Source organism: Anastrepha obliqua, chromosome 5 (assembly GCF_027943255.1).
Source record: "Anastrepha obliqua isolate idAnaObli1 chromosome 5, idAnaObli1_1.0, whole genome shotgun sequence".
NCBI lineage: Eukaryota > Metazoa > Arthropoda > Insecta > Diptera > Tephritidae > Anastrepha > Anastrepha obliqua.
In genome coordinates this window covers 90319234-90344002 of record NC_072896.1, presented here as the reverse complement: position 1 = coordinate 90344002, position 24769 = coordinate 90319234, and the positions used below count along the sequence as shown (strand labels likewise).

Here is a 24769-nt window from a genome sequence, read left to right as displayed (position 1 = left end):
ATTTCAAGCATCATTAGCAGCCAATAAAGCTGCTATCTCGCATAGCATCTGCTAAATGTGGCTTTTAAGAATTTCGTTCGTTCGAATTTGCAACTTACTAATTTTGTTTTATGTTTGTGGTGCCTCTTTAATTGCTTTAGATAAGCTTTTCTGTATTTAATTTCTGTTCGAAAGCATTTTCAAAGTGACCGCTTATTTTACGATCTGCTACTATTGCCGATTTTTGCATTCTTGCCGCCATTTTACGTCAGTCATGTGAAGTTAGTAACACACACACACACATATTAACACACAACTAGTCACATGAAGTAGGCGTCTTACTTTGACATCAACGCACTAAATGCGGGCGCACATGCATATGGATTTTCTATTTAGAATTCAAATATTTCGTTACTCAATTTTTTTGTTCGCCAACTTATGCCAATTGCCAGCGTTTGTGTCGCCAGTCTCCACCCATTTCACACTTGTAATTCATAGCTTTCGTGTTTACGCATGCGCTTTGCTCTCTATGCGCACTTTTCATTCTAATCGCCTTGTTTGTCTGCGCTCTATTATTCGTTCCCCTTCGGCGTTCGGTATGTTTTGTGCGCGCATGCGTCAAAGTTGCATGCAAATGCAAATGCACAAACACCTTTTCTATGCGTGCGCATACTTGCTTACAGTTGTGCGTGCATGAAAACAAACGTATGCCCATTGATACGCTCGCCTAGACTGCTACTATGCGCGACACAAGGTCTACCAGGTGTCAAACAATTGATGACGAGTTACTATGGCACAGTGGGCCAAAAGTGTTGTTCTTGGCCGCGTATATTTTTAATTTTTTTCTGACAAACGTAATGAAATTATTAATAAATATTAAATTAAAATGATAATGCAACACAGAAATTTTGTTGAAATGAAAAAAAAAAAAATGTTTGATTAAAAAAAATTATTTTAAGTTTTAATTAAATAAAAAATGTTTCACTTTTTTAATTTTTTTTTTAATTTATTTTTTTACATAATAATTTTTTTTTTCTAATAAATAATTTCATGGCATTTATTTTTTGAATATGATATGTCCTCTGAGGCTACGAGTTACATGGTCCATTTTGATCAGCTCAATTTTTGACTACTCTTTCCAATAAATTTGAATAACGAATCTAAATGAGCCCAATCAATAAAAATACGACGCAAACGATGGTCATTTGGCTTCAATTCTTGTGCGAGTTGTATTTTCTAGGCACGTAAGCCAAGATCCTTACGTAAAATTTTTCACGTAGTCGCAGGACAAAGGCCAACAAGTTGAAAATGACGACGAATCGACATTTCGGTTTCTTTCTCAACACTTTGCTCTATGGACTTCGCAAACAGATTTTTATCTTCAAAGTAAATTTTCACAATTCAGCTGTCAAACTATAGCTAAAAACAGCTAAAAAAACACCTTATACACTAACGTTGCTAAGAAAGGCATAACTAATAACTTAATTAATAACCCTAAATTTCATGCAAGTCACATACGCCAATCTTGATATGATTTATTGTGTAATTATTTTAGTTACAGATGGAAAAAAAACCAATAATGAAAACTGTTTCATAGTGCACTCAGAAATATTTCTTATTTCACATTTTTTATATTTTATTAAATTTATTTTGTATTTGTTTTCATAAAATATTACACCCATAAGTGATTTAATTTACAACAAGATGGAAGGAGAGTAATATTGAAGGGTCAATGTCCTCAAGCTCATTTAAAAGAAATAGATATATCATTTAAAACGAGTAGCTAACAAACAATGACAATTACGATAAGTTGACAATTAACTACAGATCTACAGAACTACTGCCAGATCTGTTGGTGTTTGACGGTTAAGTCGACTTTAGGTAGATTTCTCCTTATTTGAGAGAGAAGAAAATTTTAGTAACTGAGAAAGTATTCTGCGAAAACATTGAACAAAGTGTTAACAGCAATGGGAAATATTTATCATATTTTTCAATTTTACCTATTTTTTAAAAAAATGTGAACAAGAAATTCGTTTGTACGATATTTTGTGAATCCCAGCGTGAAAGTGTATTACAAGATTATTTTTCTCATTGTGTTTTCGCACTATGCTCACTTTTCTTATCACCTACTGTAATGCCGATGTACATCAACTGTCCGTTTGTGGCATTTGTTTTTTGCCCGCTTCCAAGTGCAGAAAGTTTCTCTAATATTTCCATGAGATATGCAATAACTCCTTTGTGTGACCCATTAGAAGCTTTTAAAGTACTTTTTTTAATTTCCAAAATTTTCCATTAGGATATATAATATTTATACATAACAGCATAGGAGGAGCATTTTTGATGGCACAAATACACTCGGAAGTTTGCCATTGCCTGCCCAGGACCAACCGCTTTTACAATATACATTTTTATTATTATTTGATATTTCGTTTCCGAGGTTTCGAAGCCCTGCACTTTTGAATGCTTATGGCAGCCGCTATCTTGTTAGTTCGACAATTTTCGATGGGCGAAGCTTCTTTGGTTTTTATCTAAATGTGTGTTTTAAAAAATCTACGAGTTATAGACGTGACACTCAACCAAGCAGCATAGCTGAATATGTCAAATGTGTTCCAAAAACATTTACGAGCATTGAGTAGGAACTCGTTGCTGTCCTGCCAGAGAACTGAAGTAGTTTTTTCGGTCCCATTTCGGTAACCGACTCTCAACTTATAATTGCTTTAAACCGTTTTGACTGAATCTACACCTACCGAGTGCGAAGCACGTACGAGTATCCTCATGAAGCTCTCATTTTCTGCTCGTGGTCCCTAGTGAGACCCAGTTTCATGCTTTAAATTTTTGTATCGTGTCTAGCTAAGATATAGTGTCCTTTTAACAGTCTTACCAGCTTTAAATCCTATATTTTAAAAAATAATAAAAAGTTAGCAAACTTTTTGTCATACGATTTTTTTTTCGGTCTGCTTGCATGCCTTGTCGGCTGTTGGTAGTCTAGGCACTTCTGTTGTGGCTATTTCATTGTTCTTATACTGTTGTTCTTCACTGATAAAAGCATTCCCTAAAAATGTATGAGGGATATTGCTGAATGTGACACTGCCTAGTCGGATATCAATCCGGGTTGTTTAGGTAAACCGTCTGTCGAATATGTCATCCAGGTTAAAACATTCTTTCGGAAGCTCGTCAGCCCAGTCATTTCCTTCTATCCCAATAAAAGTAAGTGTTTAGTCATAGCCAACCATCCGTTGTTTGTCAGATTGAGATTTTATGCGGTTCCATTGTCTGCGGACTTGGCGTTTTCTGTAATCATATCTTTAATATCTTTTGTGTATTTATTACCTGAAGTGGCATTGTTTTCTTCGGAGGTCTACTCCAGGCCGTCTGTGGTATGAGGTTAGATAATTTCATCATTTCTTTATCTAAATTGGAAGAGTTGGTAATTTCTGCGTTGTGATTATCCGCCCTCAAGATGTTCTTAAAATATTCCCAATCAGTATATTTATTTATGAATATAAATCGCAATTTCTTGATAAACGCGTTTTCGTGTAATGATAAAAAAGTGGGAATGATCAGAGCTCATGTCCAATCTGCTTTCTTTTCTAATATATTTAATTAGCTGATATTTTTTGGCAGTGAAAAAATCGATTAGGTCGAGTGTTTTTCGGGAATCCGTGGACCAGTATATTCGAGTTCCAGTAGCTTTATATAATTCCTTACTTTTTACAATGATTAATCTCGAGCCCGTTATGTGTGCTTCGATAGAAGTCAATGCCAATTAAAAATCGGTGTTCGTGACTATTAATTAGCGCGTTTTATTGGTCGCATTTGACCTGATGTTTTGGGGGACTTTAGATTTCGATGACAGATATAAAAAAAAATTCCAATAATATCTGTTTCTTGCCTTCAAGTTATGATTTCTATGTGAAAGGTTGTTGTTGGTGTTATTGTTGTAGTGGTTGAGTATTCCTGCTGAAATATTCATATTGGGACTAGCGCCGTTTTACTGCCACTATTCTCGTGTGATGATGTCCTTTTTTCAAGTCAGATCCATTTCGTTAGATCTAGGAATAACAGCAAACTTTTTATCACAACGTCTGCGATTACATTGATTTGCTGAAGAAGGGCTTGCCGAAAGAGCGAAATCTTGCTCTAGCTAGACCTGGACATTCGTATAGATAGTGGAAGCGACTTTCTTTCACCCCTTTACCTTCACAGCTTCTGCAAATGGGATTGAAAGGGAGGTTAAGTCTGGCTGCGTGATCCCCTACTTTCCAGTGAAGAATGGGCGAAATGTGAAATGTTTGGCCGAGAACATCCTAACAGATAATTCGTCCTCTGAAAGGTACTACAGGAAAGCTCAAGGAATCTATTGATCTTCAGTTTACAGCACAGCATACTAACACTGACCATATTGCTTTTTCTACAATAGAACTGTTCTTACGTATCTTTAGTATAAAAGCATGTCTCTCTTAATATCTGCAGCGCTCCGTAAGCGGCTCCTATGCGAGGGCGGAACATAGGTAGAATTATTACAGTAAAAATTATGTACCTGACGGCTAAAGTGGCTAATCATTTAGTTGCTGTTGATTATCCTAATTACTCATATTAATATTTTATGTGGCTTTGCACCACTGTGCCGTCATTTCTATGCGTATGACTGGCGTAACCAATCAGCATGAAGAACAACTATATTAAATTTCATTGGTTGCAGTCGTAGAAATTCAACAAATGCACACCGACATTAATATGTATGAATGCAAGAACGCACACACATACATATTTCATTCATTAGTTACGCATAACAAAATGAAATACGCCAGAGGAATAGCAAAGTATTTAAGTAAAAATAAAAAAAGGCGCACCAAAATAAAGTGAAAAAAATACAAGCTTTGCAATTAGCTGTGGTTTGGTGTAACGTAAACACACCCCAAATACGCTTACCGGCATATCTGGCGATAAAACACCTGCAGGTGACATACATATTTACGTGTTTGCTTGCTTCTGAGAGTGTGCAACTTTGGAGCCTTGCATAGATAGACTCGCAAGCGCTTAAGTGCGAATTTATCGCTTACGTTAACTGGTCATTTGTACGTATGGATGTAGGTGGAGATATATGCGTGTGTGTTTGAGACAGTTTCGAAGACATATTTATGCGACAACTGCTCTATTTATGCGCTACCGATCTATGTGAGCTTCTAAGCCAGCTTAGTGACGGCGTGCTAGGCGCATGCAGGCCAAATTTACATTCAAACGCAGGCGTTTATGTGTTAATACTTGTTTATTATATCCGAATACTCGTGAATCGTATGAGCAGGCAGATAAGCACGCAATATTTAGCGGTTCTTACGATTATGGTGGATGTATGCCTGTGTGCATTTATAGCAAAAGCATATCATCAACTCGCTCATGCTTGGCGAAGGTGAATCGAAATAACTGGCAATTAATGTCTCATTGTCATGTAATTTAATTGCGTGAGAAGTAACGCTCGCTGTGCGGAAATTAGGGACAAAAGGTGTAAATAGAATTGCATTTTTTGACGCTGAAATGTATTCAAATGCTGTAAAGGCACAAAAGTGCTAAAATGAATTGAAATTATAGGGGTTTTCAATAAGGGCGCGTCGGAATGGGAAAAAAGCTAGCTGTATGTGCTTTTTTTTTTTGAAAGACCCGCAAGGGAATTTAGTTCCAAGTGACATAGCATTTGTGTTGCCGTCAAATCCTGCACTAAGTTTTTTTTTTTGTTTTTTGTTTTTTTTTTTGTATTATAACTGCGACCTTGCGTTCGTACTTGAGTTTCGGTGCTCTCTTCGCACTTTTCATTCCATAGCAAAGGAAGAGAAAAGTAGGGCACAAGTTTCAAAGCGGTACATTGTAGGCTTTTATAAATAAATTTTGCTAAATAATTGTTCAATAAGGCGAGGCTAAGTCGTAGCCCTCTAAGACAGAAGAAGAATTTCAAAAGGGCCTATGATCGTTTTGACCACACGTATTGGGACGGCATACATACGCTATTTCGAGCAAAATCAATCAAAATGTATAATTAGTTTTTATACAACTTCTTTACTGCCGATCTGTTCAACTAGAAATCGGGTAGGCGTTATCGATCCAATCCCCTGCTATTTGACAAAATATCTATCAGACAAAATACTCTCTACAGGGGCATTCTTCAAATATTTTTTATAAAGGTTTTTATGATCTTACAACCACAGTCATCTATTAATGCTGTAATTGTAATGAATATAGGGTTAAATAAAAGGGCAACGACTTTCACTATAGGAAGCCCGCATGTTCAGTTTGTTGACTTTCGCAGTTACACGAAATATATTCAGTAAATTGTTTAAAATTATTTTGTTTATTATATTATTTAATTAAACAAAATCCATTCAATTACATAATAATAAAAATTTAACAAATAAGATAAATTGAATTCAATTTGATAAAATAATAAAAATAAACTAAAATAAATAAAATAGTAAACTAAAATAATTAAAAAAAATATATATAGGTATATATAAAATAAAATAAAAAAATTGTAAAACAAACTAAAAAACAAATAAAATTTAATAGAATTAAGTTAGATAAAACTAGAAAAATTTAAGTTAATAATTAAAAGTAAAAGTTTAATCAAAAAACAAAATAAAAACTTCAATTAAATGAAAAAAAAGATAAAATAAATTGAATAAAATTAAAACAACAAAAAAGTGAATTAAAATACTAGAAATAAGCCGAAAAAATAAAAATAAATGTAAACATAAATTAAATAAAAAATTTAATTAACCAAATAAAATAAAACAAAAAAATATATAATAATTAGTAAAAAAATGTAAAGCAAACAGAAAAACAAATAATATTAAGTGGAATTAGGTTAGATAAAACTAAAAAAAATTAAGTACAAAATTAAAACTGAAAGCTTGAACTAAAACAACAATAAAACTTCAGCTAAATGAAATAAAATAAAAAAAGGTGAATAAAAAAGTTAAATAAAAGCAAGAAATACAAAAATAGACTAAAAAAATAAAATGGTTTTAAATAAGTTATTAAATAAAAAAAGTAATGAACTAAAATAAATTAAAACAAAAAATAACTAAATTTAAAACAAACTAAAAAGCAAAGAGTATTAAATAAAATTAGGTTAAATAAAGTTTAAAAAAATATATGTAAAAAATTAAAACCAAAAGTTTAAACAAAAAACAAAATCAAAACTTCAAATAAACTAAATAACAAAAGTGAAATAAAAAATAAAACTGAAATAAACCAGAAAAATTAAATGAAATTAAACAAATAAAATAAAAAATTTAATAAACTAAAATAAATTAAAACCAAAAATATTAAAAAACGATAAAATGCAAAAAAAAAATTTAATAAAATAAAAATAAAAAATTCAAAACAAAAAATATAAAAAATTAAATAAGAAAATTCAAGCAAATAAAATTAAGTATAATTAGGTTTAATGAAATTTGAAATAATGTTAGTAAAAAATTAAAACTAAAGGTTTGCGCATAAAACAAAATTAACACTTGACTTGAATCAAATAAAATAAAATAAAACAATATAAAAGTTCAATAAAACTCAAGAAAATAACAATTAACCGAAATAAGCTAAAAAAAACGAAATAGAATAGAATAGAAGTATCGATTTAATTTAATTAAATACAAATATTAATAAACAAAAATAAAAAAATTAAGTCTTACATTTTTTAAAAATAAATTCTATAATACAAATTTAATTAATTACAAAAATTAATAAAAAAAATTCTATAAAATAAGTTTTTATTTTATAATTCAATTTTTCTTCAATGCTTATTTTATTTATGTATTAAAAAATATATATTGTATTTAATTTAATTTTTTATTATCGTGTTTTATTTATTTGTTAAACAAAAAACAAAATTAAAACTTCAATTAAACGAAATAAAATAAGATAAACTGAATAAAATATGTAAATAAAATAATAGGCATTAACTGAAATAAGCTAGAAAAATAAAATAAATTTAAACAACAATTAAATACAAAATTTAATAAAATAAAGTGAAAAAAAATCCAGATAAAATAAGAAAAATTAACTAACATTTTTTTTATTTAAATAAATTTAATAAATAATTTTTAACTTTCACTTTTTTTAACTTTTTTCTTTGCTTGTGAATAAAAGTGAATAAAATATGTAAATAAAATAATAGACATTAACTGAAATAAGCTGGAAAAATAAAATAAATCTAAACAATCAAATTAATACAAAATTTAATAAAATAAAGTGAAATAAAACCAAATAAAATTAATAAATAATTTTTTTGTGTGTAATTTCACTTTTCTTCATTTACATCATTTTATTTTAACCTATATTATCTTGTTTTATCATTTTTTATTGCATTAAATTTTATTGCATTTCAATTCATTTTTTTTATTTAAATGCAAATATTTATTCCATTAATTGAGTCTTGTTTTAATTTGTTTTTTTTTTGTTATTGTAAATTTTATCTTATTTTGTTTTACTTTTTTGTATTATATTATATTTAATTTATATTCACATTACATTTTAACGTTTTTCTTTGCTGTTTTTTCGAGTTATTTTAATTTAGTATAATTTAATTCGTTTGTATTCTCTTTTATTTATTTATTTTTTAACTAATTATTGCATTTAACTTCATATTTTTATTCAGTTAAATTGGGGGTTTCCTTCGTTTTTTTTTTTTTGCTTGCGAAGATTCGCAATTTTTATGATTTTATTATTATTAATATTTTTAATTTATTTAAATAACATTTTTTTTTATTTTTTTAATCTTTGAAATCAACAGCCTTACTTTTAATGGAGTTGTAGCCAATTATTTGCGAAAATTAGCAACATATAATTCTTTTTTTTTCTAATATTATTATATTTATATTTTACTATAAATATTAATTTATATTATTTTTATTTAAATTTACTTTTTTGTTCATTATATTTTACCTTATTTTATTCTGTTATAAATTACTTAATTTAATTTAAATTATTCTGTTCTATTTATTTAATTTTATTGTGTTTTAAACTATTTTATTTGATTTAAATTTTATTTTTATTTCTAATTACATTTCATCTTATTGTATTCTGTTGTAAATAATTTTATTCACCTTATTTTTTAAATTTTTTTATTTATTTATTTAATTAATATTTTCTCGTTTCATTTTTTTCATCTTATCCTGTTTTATATTTGTGCCATTCATTTCGTTTTATTTATTATATATTTTATTTATTTATTTTATATTATTTTTATTATTATTTTTTTATTTTGATTTATTTTTATTATCGGGCTACGATGCCTTGTGACCTCTAATATTTTCTACTGTACTTGACCCTGAGGCTTCTGAATAATTTGAGTACCTCCTCAGGCTCTTTGTTCCATAGCACTAATAAATTTAGACTCGCTACATCGGGGTGTGCGAGTCTACGTCTTGTGAGAGTTGCCATTCGCAGAGAATATGCTCTGGGATTCCATCAATTAATTCGTGAAAACGGCAGACGCTTGTTTCTAATAACCCTAGTTTCCTAAAATGATTACGTTGCCTTTTTATCAAATTTATGTTATTTTCATTTATTTATTTATTAATTTTTCTTTATACTTTATTTTACTTTTATTAGTTTTATGTTATTTTCTTTTATTTGTTTATTAATTTGTCTGTATACTTTATTTTATTTAATTTTGCTATATTTTTTCTAACATTATTAACTTCTTTTTTTTTTTTTAATCTGCATATAAGATTTTCTCTTAAATGTCATTTCTTGTATCCGTATACACATACATACACACATTCCTGCTAATACAGATACATACATGCACATGCATTTACCTCGCACCCCACTAGGTGTGTCGCATTTGGCACTATCTGCCTTCTGAAATTAGTTGTCAGCCAACAAACGCCCCGTTGACAGGCGTTTTATTTGTGCGCTCCTCCAGCTTTGCGCTGGCGAATGTAAAACATTGCACTGACATTGAAAAGTAGGAAGTTAGTATACTTGAACAGCGGAAAATGTTATAGTCATAACAACAAAAAATAGGAAAAAGTCGCGCAACATTGTTATGTTTTTGTGCGTGCTTGTTTTTGTGATTTTGTTTCTATTTGTTTTTTTTTTTTTGCAGTCAAGCATTCATCCAGTCAGCTAGGCAGTTAGGCAGTTAACTGTGTATAAATTTGCGATAAATAAATGGAGCGAGCAATTACTTCATATGTCTACTCACTCGTACCTACCAGCTCATGCATAATTACGAAATTGCGAACAATGCTGGCCTACTCTAGAACGCACAGATCCACACACATTCGCATGTTCGTATGCTTATTATTATCAGTTCGCCTGCGATCCTCTTTGTCGGCTGCCTGTCTGCTGCGCCTAGACCAAAGCAAAAGCGTAGGCATTTTAATTGGAATAACATTTAGTTTGCTATTTTTAATTTCAATAGCAATGCTGATTAATCGGTGTAATTTTTGTTGGAAATTTTCCGTTAATGTTCTGTTTATGTACTTGCACATAACTACATGCAAGTGGGGGTATAAGTGTGTATGTGTGTGTGTTAAAATGACAAGCTACATGAGTGGTTTTGAAGTAAATGTTAGAATTGAATTTGAATCTTTGTGGTTTTTTAGATATATTTCTTAAGCAGCATTTACATATTTATGTATGTACTTACATATGTTAAGTTAAGGCTCTTGTCACATTGTGATGCCGCATGCGTAAAAAGCGCATACCGATTCCAGATTACCATAAAGTTAAGAAGATCTGATTTCCACTTATCGAAAATTGTCTACCTAAAGTAGGACGTCCTCGCCAAGCAAAAGCAGGGCACTGGCACAAAAGTTACAAAATCGTATCCTACTCTCCCTCGTCTTAACAATTTCTACAAAAATCGTGTGCTGAACACCTATTCAGACAATATCTTTTGCAAGCATTGTTTTTAAACCAATATTGCACTTATTTAGGTTCAATATAATATCAGTGCGTTTCACACTAAGAACTAACCTCAGCTGTCAGATAACTTTACACGACATATACATATTTCCCTATACCAGATGTTTGCACGAGCGTTCTTAGCTCATCAGTTATGCCTCTATCGCGAGGTTTACGTCGAGTCACACAAGCTCAGCAGCCTACGACTTTCTCTGTATGTCGCAATGGGCTGGAGCTCATACCGTTATTACGCGCTACGCCTCAATCATGTCGTTAGTAAGAGATCTGTAGGTTGTCAACTATTTTTTATTTATACAGGTATTTTAATACACCTGACTTCTAGTTGATGTCTACCCTCCGAGGATAGCATTAGAATTACCATTGTGGCGGCTTTGCTGATAGCCATCAAATGTTGAAATATTCGGGAAGGCAGGACTAAAAGAATATCTGAAGATGGTTGAAATACCCACCGCCTTCAACTATAATTCTGTGAATCATAACTCCTGAATAAATTAGACATGTGCTTACTAATATGTACATATGAATGTACCATCTTACTATACTGTCAATGGATAATATTTTTTTAAGTGAATAACCTCTTCAAATAGATCCTTTTTTTAAATGCATCTTACTTTCTTCTCTAGGTACTCTTCTTAAATGGATAATATTTTCATACGGATAATTTTTATCAAATGGATGATTTTTAAAATGGATAATTTTTTAAAATGGATAATCTTTTGAAATAGGTACCTTCTTAAATGGCTAGTATTTCCTAATGGATAATTTTCTCAAATGTATAATATTTTTATGGATAACCTTTTGAAACATAATATGTACTCTTCTTAAATGAATAGTACTCTTATATGGATAATTTTTATCAGATGGATAAATTTTGTCGAAAGGATAATTTTTTGAAATGTATAATTTTCTCAAATGGATAACCTTTTATATAGATGCTCTTTTTAAATCATTAATGTTTTCATATGGATAATTTGTGTCAGACGGATAATTTTTTAAAGTGAATAATTGTTTCAAATAAAAAATCTTTGCAAATAGATACTCTTTCTAAATAGATGGTATTTTGAAATGGATAGTTTTTGTGAAATGGAGAATTTTTTCAAATTGATAATCATTAGAAATAGATACTCTTCTTAAATAGATAGTACTTTCATATGGATAATTTTTGTTAAATGGAAAATTTTTTAAAATGTATAATTTTTGTGAAATGGATAATTTTTGTCAAGTGGTTTTTTTTTCAAATAAATTATTGTAACTTCATAAAAAGATACACTTTTTAAATGAATATTATTTTCATATCGATAATTTTTGTCATATGAATATTTTTTTCAAATGGATAATTTTTTAAAATGGATAATTTCGGTCAAATGGATAATTTTTTTCTAAAAAATTATCTTCACAAATAAATACACTTTTTAAATGGATATTATTTTCATACGGATAATTTGTTCAGACGGATACTTTTTTCAAATGGATAACCTTGTCTAATTTTTTAAAATGGATAATTTTCAAAGTGAATAATTGTTTCAAATAAAAAATCTTTACAAATATATACTCCTTTTAAATAGATGGTATTTTCATATGTCTAATTTTTGAAAATGTATAATTTTTGTCAAATGGATAATTTTTGTCAAGTGGTTATTTTTTTTCAAATAAATTAACTTCACAAAAAGATACACTTTTTAAATGAATATTATTTTCATATAGATAATTTTTGTCATATGAATATTTTTTTCAAATGGATCTGTTTTTCAAATGGATAACTTTTTAAAATGGATAATTTAGGTCTAATGGATAATTTTTTTCTAATAAATTATCTTTACAAATAGATACTCTTTTTATGTGGATATTATTTTCATATGGATAATTTTTTCATATGGATAATTTTTGTCAAATGGATCAGTTTTTCGAAAGGATAATTTTTACAAATGGATAATCTTAACAATTAGATACTCTTCTTAAATGGATATTATTTTCATATGGATAATATTTTCATATGGATTTTTTTCAAATGGATAATTTTTTCAAATGGATAATTTTTTTCAAACGCATGTTTTTTTTTTAAATAGATAAGCTTTACCTATTTCATTGTCCTTATTTTTAGAATTACTTGTTAATTATTCAAAACTTTTGAAGCGGATTTAAGTATAGGAATCTACAGCGGCTTTCTTTTAAAATTTTTCTTCATTTAAGATTTAATGGTCTTATATGCATATAATAAAATAATAATTTCAAGAAATTGTATAAATATATAGAATCCCCAAAAATGCAAAAAGCTCTTTTACCTTGGATCAAAAAATGTCATCAAAATTTTCAAAATATTCCGGATATACTCGTATGAGGTACCCTAATTTGAGTGAAAATTGGCAAACCTTTAGTAATAAATACTTAAGACGAATTTAAGGGCAAGTGGCTCTCAAAAATATTTAAAAAAAAGTGTGGAAGATAGCAATCGCTGAATTTTTAGATAGGATTTTGTTTAGGATGCTTTTAAATACAATATTTCTGTAAAATTTGATTGACTTTGCTTCACATTGAAAGAACTGGTAGAGATTTCATAATCTTTTAAAAAGATATATGTAAATAATTGTGACATTTCCATGTTATTTGGGACGAACCTTACAGCAACATGGCGCAAACCCAAATCATTAACTGTTATGCCCTAAATGGATCTATAAGCAATATTCAAGTACTCTGCCAGTTCTCTCTGATAGTTAATTTGCGGTTATTGATCAACTTTTCTTTCACTTTACTGATGCTTTCATCCGTTTTCGTTGTCGACAGCCTGCCACTACTTTCGTCATCCTCGATGGAGTCACGATCTCTTCTGAAGGGTTCATGCGGCTCGCAAACAGCTGCTTTGTTTAAAGTAACCTCACTGAAACAGTTTCCCAATATTTCTAAAGTTTTTGCACCATTGAACCCATTTTTACGCAACATTTAATACAAACTCGTTGGTGCAAGTTCAAATTCATTTTTTGAGATGAATTTACTAAAAACGACCTAAATTTTACAAATGTCAAGGAATGGCTATACAAGTTTAGTAGGAATGTCAATCACAGATGTGGCAATTGATAAAAAAAAAGTAGAATTCAAATCAATTGACTTAGAGCGTCACGTGGCGGTTATTCTGGGAGTTTTTTCATCAAGGTGGGATTTTCAAATTCTCGTAAGATTAAATTTTTTAAACTGTACATAGTTGGTCTACCTTTTTTACTATAGCTGTATATTTACACTTTTATATTGTAAATCATCATTACTTTTCACTTTTTAGTAATCTATTTGTGATTTACTCTAATTGTTGAAATAAATAAATGAATAAAAAAGTAAATAAACTAAACTAAAATAATTTCGTGGATTTAACAATCCTACTGGCTGGCTGCCCAGCTAATTTCATTGACTTTGTGTGCCTAAGCGGATCAAGGCAAGCGAAATACCCTACTAGAATTACAATGAGGCATGCCGAATAATCAGTTAGGCCCGAATAAGGCAGGCCTTACTGAGGCACGCCTCACTATTACCGTACCAGGCCCACGTTAGGCAAGACAAAGACTGGCAGGCCAGAACAATACCAAATTTGGTCTGTGGCAGTGTCTCGCTTAGGCATAAATTGGAATACCAAACTGATTTGTAGAAGGGCATCCGGAGTATTACCGAAGTTCGGTTTCTCGAACCTGCGCCTAATGAGGCAGATGTGTGGCGTTACTTTCGGGACTTGGGCCTAGTTGGCTGCCTTATGAGGCGCAAATTTGGAATGCGGTCTGCCTTATTTGCGCCTAATCACCGCCTTACCAAAATTTCTAGTCGGGTGTTTATAAATTTCTAAAAAGCTAGGCATTGCAAGCCCAAGCCCAAGCCAATCAGACTGCAAGCAACCCACTGTCTTAATTGCGAATATGGCGCGTGCATGCAATTAAAAATACTTTTTCTTCAAATGGGATCAATATTTAATGTCTAGTATTTTTCAAATTTATTTATTAAAATTTTTTTGTTTTTTGTATTTTTTTTATATTGTTTTCTTTTGCGTAATCTAATGGCAATTAATTGCCAACGTATTTTCGAGACACGTAAGCTCGCAAATAAAAGCTTCCGCGTAATTTTGCAAACTATCAGGGTGGATAATTTTTGGGAATATTTTTTTCTCATTATTCAGTCATTTATTTTCTTTCTATACTTATTTGTTTGCTTTATCTGTTAAATATTTTTTATTTACATTCATATTTTCTTTAAATTTATTTATATATTTGCTTTTTTTCTTTTCTTTTTTCTCTCTTTTCTGTTGTTATTTCTGCAGGGCTGCTGTCGTCACGTCCATTTTGCTTTCTCTCGCAGCGAGTCAGAAAAATCGCTTGAATGCGCATTTGTTTTGACCGGCTGTGCTTCGCTACCAAGAGGCCAGCCAACACAGAGTATAGTGATAGTGATTCACCGCATTCACTGCCGCCCGATCGATTACAGAACAATAATGAGCAACGCAAGCGGAATGTCATAACGACCAAACCGCCATCCAGTAATAATCACAATTTGAATCCCGCCCAACACACAATTACACCTTGGACAGTTACCAATAGCAATAGCACGAGTAACGGTAATAGTAATCCAAATAATACCACTGCACCCTTTGGTCCGGCTACTACACTTAACGCCTTAGATCCACCGTCGTGCAGAGCGTCGACGAAAAACGACGCGCTTTCAGCGACAAATCTCAACGGCACGCAAACCACAACTGCTCCACCACCCACTAAAGATATCAACGCGTTGTATGCAAATTTAACCGATCTAGCGGTCACAGCAACAACTCCAACAACCACAACGACAGGCGAATCAGCAACCGCAGATACTTTGGCGGCATCCATAGCTGCGGAAGAGCGACAATCGTTTCGCCAAAAGTCAACAATAATTATTGGAAAAAAATCCACAACAGCCACAAATATCGTTCAGAAGGAGGAGGAATATAGTCAATTTAATAATAGCACAGACAGTGGCATTGGCAACAGTTTAAGAGGCAGCAGCGGCAGATATTGCCTAGCGCAAACAAACGCGAACGAGGTGCGAGAAAGCAGCATCTCCATTGCCCATACCGACCCGAACGCCTCCGCAACCACTACAAGCACATCTGCCGCACATAGTGCCGTTCTGCGTCACGGCGCGGACAACGTCACGGCCAACGGCGTTATCGCTAACGAAGAAGAAACAGACGCGAAGACTGAGGGAGAGGCAGACGCTGTTCAATCGAGCAAAAACACCGCCACCATGCAGCAGGAGCCGAATGCCAACTTTCAGTTCCAACCCGATCTGGGACTGGTGAACAACAATAATTTGCCCGCGCTCACCGGAATCGGTAGTAATACGGACGGACTACGTACGTTTACTTTACCACTGCAACAAGACGTTATCGCGCAAACTTTGATTTACGGTACCGTACCGACGACCGGCGCTCCGCACATAAACTCGCTGCAACAACAGGAACTGCAATTGCAACAGCGCTATCACCAGCTGCAACAGTTGCAAGCCCAGACACAGGGACTGTTTTTGAATACGAACGCGCCAGGAACTGTTGCTGCTGCAGCCGCTGCCGCTGCTGTTGCGCAAGGTGGTACGCCCTTCGTAGTCGGCACACCACCGCAATTATACGCTGCGCCATCAGTGGCCGACTATTGTGTGGCACAACAGCAAAAACTGCTCAACGAACAAATGCAAGGAATGTGCATAGCAGGCGCGAACGCCTCACCTGCCACCAATACGATGGCAACGGGCAACTCGTCCATAAACTCACTACTCGATTCCTCAGCCACAATGAATATACTCAATAATAGTTATGTGCCAACGTCGCCGCAGGAGGAACGCTTCATGCAGATTATTCAGGCGAAAGAACTGAAAATTCAGGAGATGCAACGCGCGCTGCAACAAAAGGATACAGAAATCGCCGAGTTGAAATCACATCTGGACAAATTTCAAAGTGTGTTTCCATTTAGTCGTCATGCTAGCACGGCCACCACACCGGGCGCAAGTGTGCAGCAGCGGAAAAGTGGTCAAGCCTATCAGCGGCAGCGAGCGCAAGGCATTTCGGCGGAGCCGCAAAGTGAATCCTCCGTCTTGCTGGAGCCGGGCGCATTGCCGAAATACGATAAGGATGAGAGGTGAGTGAGAAAGTGAAATGTTCAAAAAAGTATTATTACTGTACATATATTGGGTGTATAGAGATGAGTGGAATGGTCTAAGATTTATGTATTTTGAATACTTTATAAAAATCAAAGAACAGGAAGTGATTCAAAATGCAAAACGAACCTTCAAACTTTTTGCCTGAAACTGGCATAAATCGTTGATGTTGTTCTTATTGTAATAGCATAAAACATAATCCATACATTTTTAGGGATTGCTGCTGACGCAACAGTACTTGGCCAGTTATAAGTCCAGGTCCTCCAAGGCACGCAGAACCGAGCATAAGTTTTGCCATCTTGGCGGCTTAGAAATCCTAAATATTATAAAATTTTAACTGCAAAGCACTTAATTTTCTAGACTCACAGCTTTAGCAAATGACTGACGTGTTGCTGTTTAAATATAATATTTTCAATTCCACCATCGACTAACTCATGCGAGCTTTCGACTTTGACTAGAGGAGATTCTTCAATGTAAAAAGATAGACCGGCCATCTTCTGTAATTAATAAGGGCCCACAAATGAGTAGCTATTTCCCGTGACGTTTTTCGCTGACTGAAGTTTTTCAGCCTTAACACTGAGTCCATCGTAGAAAAATTGCGAATACAACCTGCCCTTAAAACAAATAAAATAAATAAATGGCGTGTACACTTCTATTAGGTGGATGTTGGATGAGCTTCTTCTTCCATTTGTGGTGTGCGTCTTGATGCTGTTTCCAAAATGGAATTTTCCACACCACACAAATGGAACCTTCTTTCTCTTGCGACTGCGAAAAAGTTGCCATCACTTTGTCCGTCTGACCTCGAAAAAAGTGCTCACAAACTCAAAGGGCAAATTTTGAGGTTTCGTCACCTGCCCAAAAATAAACAGACAAGTTTTAGCTTACAAATTTTTTCTTTGCGTTCTTTTCCAATTATTTGCCTTTTCTTGCGTCTAAAATAAATATGTACCATCGGAAGTGCGGTAAAAAAATATTTTTGAATTAAGAAAGGCAGAACCATTTAAGAATACGTAAAATGAAGCGGAAAATATTGAGAGATGCCTTCAATCCTTGGGAAATTCGTGACACTTTGTAAGGAAAATTGCCGATCCTTTGATATTAAGTTCCACTGCAGCATTTTTCCAAAATCTGACCACCTTTTCTTTTTGGCATTAGGTGTGATTCTACCTGAGTTCTGGGCGTTTTTGGTAATAATTCCAAGAACCGAGCGCATTGGAGATGCGTTGTTAACATTTTTGACCTCAGACCTCATATTTTTCAAAAAAAAAAAAAAAAAAACAGAAAAAATTTTTTAATTTTAATACTCAAATTTTAGTAACTTGCCAGATTTTTATAAATTACTAAAATGAAAATGGTTAATCCTTCTCAACTTTGTTTCGAAATTTTTCTCCGACACCCAAACAGCGTCGTAACAAATTCTTTAAAAAATCTACGAAATTGCACGACGGATGAACTCACTGATGCCACTCTATGAGTTTCAAATCTATGGCATGGCATTTCAAATCAGTCATGTCTCTTTCGTAGAATCTAAGAAAATCATACTGCGATGGATTCAGTGATAAAAGGAGCCGATTATACTGTTTCTTTTCTTTTGGCGTCAGATATTCCTGAATCCATTTCTTGCGAATGATAAGCGGACGCGATTAGATTAGTGTGAAGGACTGTAAATAGAGAGGAGAGAACGAGGGATGCGTGAGATATATATTCACATCTTTTGTTGGGTATTTGACCGAGCTCTTCTTCCAACCAAGCACCCTTGAGAAGCTTTTTGATGGCACAATGGCATCTGCGAATGCTTGTAAGAATCAGGGCCGCTTTTAGAAAAACACTTTTTCTAACATTTGATGCCTGGAGTTTCTAACCTGGGGACTACCGAATGATAGGCACGTACCAATCCACGCGACTATGGCGGTCGTTGTGCTAGAATTTTATAGCTCAAAAGGTCTCTTATAGCTCACTAATTTTGTGAGACTAACTAAATTTTCTCCAGCTCTAAAAGTATTCGATGCGATACCAGCTGGAGGTAGTAGAGGAAGAAAAATATCTCCTCTGCGTTGGAAATATCAAGTGGAGATGGAATTTTCTTCATTTGGTGTGTCCAATCAAGCAGAAGAAGAACTAACTTTTCTCAAGCCGCAGGGTTTAAAAAACTCCGGAGACCGGAGCTAAGGGTATTGCTCTAATGGAGGGAAGCGCGCAGATATGTGCCAGGAAAATTACTAATCACAACTCGTTTAAAAAACTCTCAAAATCAGTTGTTGTTGTTGTAGCTGCATGAAAATTACCCCCACACGTACGATGAATGCTGCTGAAGTGACAGTCCTTGGCCGAATATAAATTCGCATCATTCCGACTACTTAGAAGCTAGAACTGACTGTGGTGAGACTCTTCTATTATTTGGTTAAAATTAATTTAGGAATTTAAATGTTTAAAATCAGAGTACATTTTTTTGTTTTGGAAAGTACCAGCAGTGCCAATGTGCTTATATATTGAGCGCATTTCATTATCATCCTCTTTGGCGTGACGTTCCGGGTTGAACCTTAGCCTCCCTCAATAGCTTCTACCAAGAATCTCGATCCTTTGCAGACATCCTCTAGTTTTTCAGCCGAAATGTCTTGGGGTCGTCCCCAACTGTGTGAATTCAAGTTTTCCTTGGGCGGTCACCCTTTTATAAGGCACATACAGGTTGCTGTTGTAGATCTTATTGGCAATTTCATTAAGGTCCATTCTCAATCCTCATGTGCACCTCCCTTAAGAAGCTGAAGTTTGCTGCAGTCAGCGAGATTTGGAAGTCGTTTAGCTCAGCTAGGCAATCATAGTTGTAACGTAGGCGATAGTTGACGTGATCTTTCTGCACAGCTCGCAGGATGCAGCGTAGTGTTTTTTCACTGAAATATGTGAAGCTTTTCATCATCCACCCATCGCATCTTCCAGGTTCCAGACCCACAAGTAACGCAAGACCTTATTATTGTTTTATAGAGTTTCAGCTTCAAGCATTTACGAGAAACAGGAAATATTTATTTAAAGCAAAGGTTTCAATTCGGGGTAAGTTAGACCTAAACTTGTGAATGCTTGAGAAGTATAGATTTCTCGCAGGTTTGAGGAAAATTTGAGTCTGAAATTAGATACTAACGTGAGAATTACGAATATGCAGATTATGAAAAATATCAAAATCTCGCTTTTGACAATTTTTCTTTTAATAAATACACACTTACAAATATAAAAAGTCAAGATCAAAGCTAGTGCAAAAAGAAAATTATTCTTTCCTGTTAAAATTTTTTTAATAATTACAGCAATTCTTCCGAGGGGATTTGACAGTTTTTTTGTTTGACAACCGATTTTCACGATTTTTGCATAGAAAGGTTAAAGCTTCTGCAATATGTGTCAAAATTCCAAGCCAATCAGGGCAAAGCTAAGCCAGTTATAGCACTTTTACTGGAAGGTAATATGTCAAAGTTTCATGGCAAACAGAGCAAAATTGAGGGAGGTACAGCAATTTTTCAGAGGAGATTTAATACAAATTTTTTAATAACAAAAATTTCTTTTCAGCAAATATTTTGCTTTGAAATTCTATGAAATTTCTCATAAACTTCCTAACGGCTGATTAATTGCGAATGTCTTTAGTGAACATAGTTTTTATGGGAAATTTAATAAATTTTTGTATTGCCAGCTGTCGCTAAACTATTTGTGGGTATTTTAAACGTGCACTTTTACTCTCGTCATTTTGTTAGTGGCCGAAGAGCCACGTGTGGGCGGGCGCTGCTAATAAAATGTGCCACGTTCTTTGTGTATTTGTTTATTTTTGAATTTATTTTTTACTTCGCGTTTATTTTTGAACGTTTGGTTTTTCTACAATTTCCGCAGCAAACAAAGCAGCGTGGGAATAAATATACTAAAAAATGTTAATACTTACTTATATGTATATATGTATTTTTAATATGTGTTTTAAGTACATACATATATGTTTTAATATGCTTATACACATATATATATATGTGTGTGTCTTTATTTGCATTTTCAATGTTGCCCGCTTTTCCAAACTAAAAAAAAAACAACAAACAGGAGCACAGCTTCACTGAATCATGAATATCTATCTCTTCCTGCTTGGCTAACGTTGGCTATGAAAGTACTATAGAATAATAACACTAACTAAGCATGCACATTAGGGTGGCCCGAAAACATTTTTTTTCTACATCCTTCATGCAACTTTACATTTACTGAGGTGCGTTTATGTGCTAAGGCGAAAAAAATGAAGCACCTGATTTTTTTACTTAAAAATTTTATATTTTTTTATATATTTTTTTAAATTATTTTTATTTATTTATTTTTTAATTTTTTTTTTTTTTTTTAATTTTTTTTTTTAATATTTTTATTTTTTTTTATATTGTTTTTTTATTTGATACTTCCCCGTGCCGCAAGCGCTTGGGAAATTACCATTGAATTCTCATGGGAAAAATGTACTTTTTCGTCAATTTGGTATACAAAATTACGAGATCGCCTATATTTAATTTCCTATTCCCTTCACACATCCCCAAAAAATGTTTTATAAAAAAAAGTTATTTACAGATCGCTTTTATTTAATCTACTCTTCCCTTCACAAATCTCCAAATCTCAAAAATGTTTTGTAAAAAAAATTAAATTTGTAATGACCCTGAAAACCTCCCACAATTTAAAGAAAAAAGAAAACAAGAACATTCATCTTTTTTTTATTATTCTATATTTATTATTATTTTTTTTATTATAATTTTGTAGATATTTTTGCAAAAAAAAAAAAAATTAAAAGAGAAAACTAAATAATACCGATCTGCAAATAGTTTGTATCAGAAATAAGTCAACTTTCCCCCGGGAATTCATTGATAAATAAAAAAGTAAATAAAACAAAATAAAATAATTGGCGCCTCAATTCTTTAGCCAAAGAACGAAATTGGTTGACTGCAATAAAACAATTTTTTTTTAGCCACCCTAATGCGCATGTGTGCTAACTATTTCCTTTGTTTTTATAATTTTTTGCATGGGGAAAAATGCGCTTTCGTCAATTTAGTATAAAATATTTACAGATCGCCTTTATTTAATCTACTCTTCCCTTCACAAATCTCCAAAAAATGTTTTATGAAAACAAAAAATTTAATAGTGACCCTGAAAACCACCCACAATTTAAAGAAATGTTAAAAGTAAAGAAAGAAATGTAGAGAAAATAGCAAAGTAAAGAAGTGTTAAAAGAAAACAAGAAATTTATATCGTTTTATTTATTTTAGGTATAATTTTTTATACATTTGTGAAGAGCAATTAAAATAGAAATCCAAATAACATCGATCTGCAAAAAGTTTATATCAGAAACCAACTTTCCCACGCAAATTCATTGATAAATAAAAAAAAATTATAAAAAAATGAAAAATTGGCGTTTCTTTGCCCGTAGAACGAATTTAGTTGGTACATCAAGAGAAACAATCTTTTGGGTTCACATCAAGAGAAAAAATTTTTTTTTTTTTCCCACCCTAATGTATCTGTGTGCTAACTATTTCCTTTGTAGTTATAACTTTTTGCTCAGACCGCCTTTTTTTGTTGCTTTCTTCTATTGCTTTGCTGCAACATTGTACGTAAAGCAATAATATTTATCTTAACTGGCGGCATGGCGAACGCCACGATTCTCTGGGAATTTATTATTTTATTATTTTTTCACGACTTTTTTCCTGCAATTTCTTCTGAGCGTGCGGCTGGTGTTCCACTGCTAATAGTGCTAATTTCCTTTTTATAGCTATCGATATTAACTTGCTATGGTGGCTGACACATCGACAGGTTGCCATAAACGTGGAGCGGTTTTTTGTTGGTGGCACACATGCAAATATATGTATGTATGTATGTAAAGACATGCGTATTTATGTTTTCTTATAGGAAGTCTTCGCATTTTGTATTAACACTTTGTTAAAATTCCCAAAAGTAGATTTTGTTTTATTATAAATATTTACGCTAAATCCATTAGGTTTTCAGAAAATTAGCAATTACAAATGGCTTAATGGCATTGCTGGCTAGTTTGCATTCGAATAAGTAAAACATTTCGCTAAATAAAAAACACACTAATGTAATTACTTTTGAGAATTTTCTACTTCATATAAAATGCCTTGCTTTTTTTTTAATCGTCTGTGTTGTACGAAGGGTAAAGCCGTTAACCAAATTTTTGAGCTTCTACCTAATTTCATTAGAGAAGAACACATTTTTGGCAAGTTTTTTACTCAATAAAAATTATTCTATGTACATAAGTAGGTCGATGCAATATTTTTGGCTTTCAGTTTGGGCGTTCAAGTCGATATTTCTCCTTTATTCTCGTATGAAGGATTGCAGACATTACTCAATCTCGGCTTTCGAAACTCCTCTGAGAGTTAACATTTTGGGTGTAAGTAACACATGGGCTGAAAAGACCTGCACCTAACAAAGAAATGAGGTTTTTTCAAAATTTGCTTTATTCATCAACGTAATTTCCTTCAAAAACAACGCAATCATTCCAGCGCCGCTCTAACAATTCAATACCACTTTTGTAGAACGATTTATCTTTTGCCTCAAGATAGACCTCAGTTTCTAACCTCTTCATTCGAGCGAATCTTCTTACAGTCGAACATTTTTTTAGGTCTGCGAACAGCCCGTAGTAGCTGGGAGCCAAAACTGGTGGTCGCAATGGATGTGGGAACAATTCGAAGTTCATTTCATGTAGTTTTGCCACTGTTTTGATTGAATTGTGACTGAACCCATTTTGGACAAAGCTTTCTCATAGTCAAATGCTCATGCAATATGAAGCCAAGATGTTCTTTTGATATCTTTACGATGTCAACTAACTCACGCAACTTCACTTTTCGATCATTTAAAACGATTTTGTGGATTTTTTTGATGTTTTCTGGTGTTGTCGCCTCATTTGGATGCACACTGCGTTGTGCATCATCGGAATCTCTACCACCACGTTTGAAGTCAGCAAACTATCGTTTGATTGTTGTTTCTGATGGAGCGGAATCCCCATAATACTTATCAAGCCATCAAGAAGCAGTGTAAAATTAACACAAGAAATTTAATTCACTTTTTGTTCCAATGTTTTGAAATATACACAAAAAGCGTCACTCTTAGCACAAACACTCACGAACTAATGAATAGAATATCGTGAAATTTTAACAGCCGTCTTTTTAAGGTTAGTACTAACTGAAAATGAGGTGAATACAGTAAAACTATGGCCATCTATGTGTCAGGCCCGGGACTTTTCAGCCTACGTGTTATAATTGTATTCCCTGTGATTGTGCAAAAACATCAAGACGCATACCACAAATAAGAAGGAGAGCCAAATAAAAAGAGTAAACACCAAAAAACAAGCTTTCTTCCAAAGAACAACCTAACTCGATCACTGTATCACTGAAAACTTTTGCATAATCTGTGTTAGGGCGCCTCCTCCAATGAACGCTTCATACATTTTACACCAGCAGCAGCAGTCACTGAACGGACAATTTTTTGTTTTTTATGGGAAAGATTCTTCCGTTAAAAGGTATCTGGTTCTATGAATATGAAAATATGCTTCGGCTGGAAACTCAAAGTAAAAGGTATCGATCAAGAAAAAAAGAAAGGAAAAAAGGATTTCCACATCTTGATTTGTGAAGTGTACGCTGGCATACAGACTGATCAAAGTTAGATGAGGAATAGAGCGGAACAAAGATTTGACACAAAATTTTCAATA

At 32.9% G+C, this 24769-nt stretch overlaps 1 protein-coding gene across 1 annotated transcript in view; it reads left to right on the top strand.

The window, feature by feature from the left end:
• LOC129249041 (cGMP-dependent protein kinase, isozyme 2 forms cD5/T2) overlaps window positions 1-24769 on the top strand; it is a 196944-nt gene that overhangs the window by 45556 nt on the left and 126619 nt on the right. The window contains exon 2 of the mRNA XM_054888665.1: window positions 15197-17042. Within this exon, the coding sequence (XP_054744640.1) occupies window positions 15256-17042 (1787 nt within the window). The 5' untranslated portion in view covers window positions 15197-15255. The remainder of the gene's footprint in view (window positions 1-15196; window positions 17043-24769) is intronic.